Source organism: Kogia breviceps, chromosome 19 (genome assembly GCF_026419965.1).
Source record: "Kogia breviceps isolate mKogBre1 chromosome 19, mKogBre1 haplotype 1, whole genome shotgun sequence".
In the NCBI taxonomy this organism is placed as follows: Eukaryota; Metazoa; Chordata; class Mammalia; order Artiodactyla; family Physeteridae; genus Kogia; species Kogia breviceps.
The window spans coordinates 50648106-50652645 of NC_081328.1; the positions used below are offsets into that span (position 1 = coordinate 50648106).

Below are 4540 nucleotides of genomic sequence, written 5' to 3' on the forward strand. Positions count from 1 at the left end.
GGGACGGCACTACTTGGGTCCTGGGGAGTGGACACGCCCACCTGGCCCTGCTGGGAATGCGGTGCTTTCGGAGGCCTGTGGCTCCTCTGACTCTAGGAAGGACCGGACGGGGGCAGGCCACAGAGGGTGATGCCCGCCCCCCCCAACCCCCCAACCCCCCAACCCCCTGCTCCCCCCTCCCCCAACCCGCCGCCCCCACCCTCCCCAACCCCCCTCCCCCAACCCCCCCAACCCCCCACTCCCCACCGGCTCAGGGCCTCTCAGTTCAGGCCAGGAACTGTCTTCAGCCCGCTGTCAACCTCCCCCTTGTCAGCAAGTCCCTGGTGTCCCCCCCTGAGCAGAGAAACACTGGAAGACTCAGGAATGCATCAGTTTTATTTTCTGTTCTTAAAGCCAGAAGCAAACAAACGTTAAGCATATCCTAGGTGAGGAGACGACTACTTAGAACACCCAGCGTGCCCCAGGAAGAGGAAAATGTCCTCTCTCCCTCACCCCGCCTCCTGTTTAACTTGGGACTCTTAATTGGAACTCAACTCTTCCCCAAAACATTTTAAATCCAGAAGACCAGCCGGGAGAAACCCCTTCCCCCGGGGTCTGGCTCTGCAACTGAGGGCCAGGCAGCTGAAGGGCACTAGGGGGGGCCTTGCTGGCGGCCCAGGCAGGCTTCCTCCTCTCCTCGGCACCTGCCTTTCTGGTGCCAGGGGACCCAGCCTCTAACGGACCCCCTCGGGCATGGGGCTTCTGTGCCCCCATCTTGAAGCGGCACCGGCAAACCCAACAAACAGCACGGGAACTCGCTAACCTGCCGCAGGACAAACCCAAACTCAGCCCTCTGACGGCTGACGCCAAATTGCTCTCTCCCCGGATGTGTCCTCTTTCTTGGGAAGTGAGTGGGGAGTCCAGGCGGGCAGCAGCTGGAGAGAGGCTCTGAGGCCTCACACTTTCTCAGCGGCAGAAACCCTCCAGCACACACTGGCGCGGGGCCGGGGAGGTGTCGGCGGACGAGAAGTATGGATTCACAAGGGCGGCCTTGGCTGAGATGCGCCGGCTGGGGTCATACTGCAGGAGTTGCTGCGGAGGAAGGAGGAGAAGGAGGAGAGACACTGGGCCCGGGTGTGGCCAGGGCCCCAAGCCCCAAAGCAGAGCTGCCTTCAAACCCAGAACGGCGCAAAGCCAGTACCTCCCAGCTTGAGAACCAGTTCTGGACACTCCCGGAATCTGGGGACAAAGACTTCATTCTAGTCCAGCCCTGCTAAGTCACCCCCTGTCTCCTTACTGAGGCTGAGTCAGTCTCCCCACTTCGTTAGGGAGCTTTCCAGGCTCCAGCCTAGTTCTAGTTGAGACAGACTTTTCTCTTAGGTATCAGGATGAGGGAACCGAACCCGTCCAGGGAGCACGCCTGAGGGTGGGGCAGAAACACAAAAATCCCTGGACCTGGCCAGGCTGTGGAAGGACCCCCCTGCCTTACAGCAGCCAGGATGGAGGGCTAGGAGGCTCCGTGGGAAGTCCACTTTGTCCTCCTGGCCCTGCCTTCCTCTGACCCAACACCAGACTAAAGAGAGAAACGTGCTCCGAGTCTCTGTGGGCAAGAATGGATAGCTCTGCCTGAGGCCCTCTGGGCAGCCCGGCCTGGGCCAGCCCAAGGGGTCAAGAGGGTACAACCGGAGGGGTGAGTGAGGACTGGGGCAGGGGCCGAGGCAGCGGGGAGCAGCCTGCTCTGAACCGCTTCGTGTGAAGAGTAACCGCTGTGGAATGCACCGCGGGGGTACCGAGGCGGTGGGCGGTGTGGTTCCTGCCTGGGAAAGCTTACAGCTTAGATGAGGTAATAATGTGCACGAGAAAAAATTACCAAAACACAAGGCAACTAAGAAAAAGGGCACATACCACAGCATAAAAACAAAGCTAACTAGAAGAGAGAAGTTTTAAAAGGGATGATGAACATTGGCCCTATCATGGGAGAGGCTTCCAGGTGGAGCAATCAGGACACACAGGGACAAGCCAACTCCGTAGGGGTCAGAAAAGAGATGAGCTGGGACTCAGAAGGAACCAGGGTTGCATAAGAGGCCGGGTGACAAAGGGGACACTTGTAGCAAGAGCAGCAACTGGCGCGAGGAGGTCTTTCCTAGCTTCCCTGTCGCCCACCTGTACCTACCACGAGCAGGTCCTTGCCCTCTGGCTCCAGGTGGGGCACGATCTCCTCCAGCCCCTTCCTGGTCCACTTGGGGAAACTGCCCTTATAGTCAGGCAGCTGGGTGACTCCTGGCCACACGGCTTCACTGGGTGTCCCCAGGATCCGAAAGATACGAAAGAGTTGGTCAATCTCAGAGTCGCCAGGAAACAGGGCTCTGCGGGTCACCTGGAACGGGGAAGGGGAGAAGGTGTGGGGTCTACTCCCTTGTCATGCAGAATCCAATACCAGAAAAGAGGCCAGACCAGGGAGGCACCTCCAAGATATCTTTTCCAGGGCTGTGCTAAAAATCCTGGCCTTTTCTGGAAAAAGACCTTAGCCAGTCCCAAACACCCCTTAATCCACTTCTAACAGGAGAATCAGAGCCCCTTCTACCCCCCACCCCGGAGGACCCTGCCTGTGGCCTCCCTGTGGCCAGGTTTGGCCCTCTCTCTACCATCTCTGCAAAGATGCAACCAATGCTCCAGACATCCACAGCGGTCGAGTAGAACTTGCTTCCCAAGAGGATCTCGGGGGCACGATACCAGAGTGTCACCACCTGTGGGGACAAGAAAACAGCATCATTCAGGGTGGCTGGGTGCACGGGTGACATCCCTTCTCTCCCCTCTGTCCTGCGGTACCTCATGGGTGTAGGTGCGCAGGGGCACCCCAAAGGCCCGAGCCAGTCCGAAGTCAGCCAGCTTGATGGCCCCCAAGTCACTGATGAGCAGATTCTGGGGCTTCAGGTCTCGGTGGATGACCCGATGCGAGTGGCAGAAGTTCACCCCCTGCAGCAGCTGGAAGAGGAAGTTCTGGAACAGCAAGCGTGAGGAGCTGGCTGAGAGGAGGCGGGGCCTGCTGAGCGGGGCGTTCGCCAGTTGCCCCCGCCCCTCCCCCGGTACCTTGACTAAATGCAGGGGGAGCTCGCAGGCTGGGGTGGAGTCCATGTACTTCTTCAGGTCCTGGCTGAGGAACTCAAACACCAGGTAAAGCTTCTTCTCGCTGTGCACCACGTCCAGCAGCCTGGCCAGGCGACACCAGTCAGCATGCGGCTCTCAGCCGGGCTGGGAGAGGCCCACTTCCCCGCTCCTTCCCGCCTCACCTGACGATGTTGGGATGCTTAAGCTCTTTGAGCAGGGAGATCTCCCTGATGGCGGTGCTTGGGACCCCCTCGGTCTCCCTGGAGAAAAGAGTGGTACAGCAGTGGAGGCAGGAGCTGAGCAGGCCCTTCTGCCGGGGGGCGGGGGGCGGGCGGGGGGTGTCACCTGTGTTCCTTATTCCCTAAGAATGCCCAAACCCCTCCCCAGCGATGGGACTCTGTGCTCATCGGCACACACCCGTCACCCCCAGCGGCCGGGGGCAAAGCCTGGTTGGGGTGAGGACGCGTGAGGGCTGCACCTCTGTGGCCCCCGTGTAGCTGGGGAGCACTCGGAAAAGGAGCGGAACACAAAACCCTGTGATGAGGGACAGATGGGTGGGCCGTGGGTCACCCCTGGACCAGGGGGTCTCAGGGTCCTTCCCAGCACTCACAAATCCAGCCTTATCTTCTTGAGGGCCACAAGCTGCCCAGTCTCCTTGTTCCTGGCCTTGTACACCACCCCATAGGTGCCCTCTCCGATCTTCTCCACCTTCTGGAACACATCCATGCCTGCAGAGCCGCCCTGGAAATAGAAGGCGCCTGGGGCGTTCGCCCCCATGCCCAGCACCCCCGCTGCCCCTCCAGTCTCCACAGCACAGCCTGCCCCACCCCCCGCCCCAGCTCCTGAGGCCTGTGGCCCCGGGGCTCACGGTGCTCTGCCTGCCAGGCCGCCCAGGCCCAGGCCCGGCGCCCACCGCTCACCAAAGCCCCAGCCCCAGCCCATCCCCGGGAACCTGGTGTGGCGCAGTGCTGCCCCTCGCCTAGCGCAGGTCAGGCAGGAAGCCCCAGGCCCCAGGAAGCAGCTGCCCTGAGCCAGGCTACGGAGCGCAGGAGGGCCCAAACTTCTCCGCCCAGCCCCCGCCTCTGCCTAGCCAGGTCTGGACCCCGGGGGCAGAAGGCTGCCCGGAGGGGCCGCCCAGGGGGGCCGGGGTCAGGAAGGGCTTCTGAAGCCACAGTCCTGCCCTACGCCGCATGGCCAGGGCGAGCGAGGTGCTGGGCCTGGCCTGTTTGGGGACGCTCGGCCTCCTGTGAGGGCAGAACCTTGGCAAGAGCAGCCCCCACTGTGTCCCGGGCCCCCCACCAGGTCCTGAGCACCCCCAGCACCCTCCCCTCAGGCCCCCACCCAGAATTCACCAGAAACCCAGCGCCCCCGCAGCCCCACTGCCGGGCCGGCTGCCTGCTCCGAGGCTCCCCCTGCTGGCCCCTGCCGGCGCTGCACCACGTGCACGCACAGC

General features: G+C 62.0%; 1 protein-coding gene across 1 annotated transcript; it reads right to left on the bottom strand.

The window, feature by feature from the left end:
- Positions 1 to 357: 357 nt before the first annotated feature.
- CDK3 (cyclin dependent kinase 3) lies at positions 358 to 4048 on the bottom strand. Its single transcript, XM_059048116.2, has 7 exons — positions 3698 to 4048; positions 3270 to 3347; positions 3070 to 3190; positions 2809 to 2979; positions 2625 to 2726; positions 2153 to 2356; positions 358 to 1071 (listed from the first exon to the last, which is right to left on the bottom strand). Exons 1-7 carry the CDS (start codon positions 3862 to 3864, stop codon positions 946 to 948), a joined length of 969 nt encoding a protein of 322 aa, XP_058904099.1. The 5' UTR covers positions 3865 to 4048; the 3' UTR covers positions 358 to 945.
- Positions 4049 to 4540: the final 492 nt, after the last annotated feature.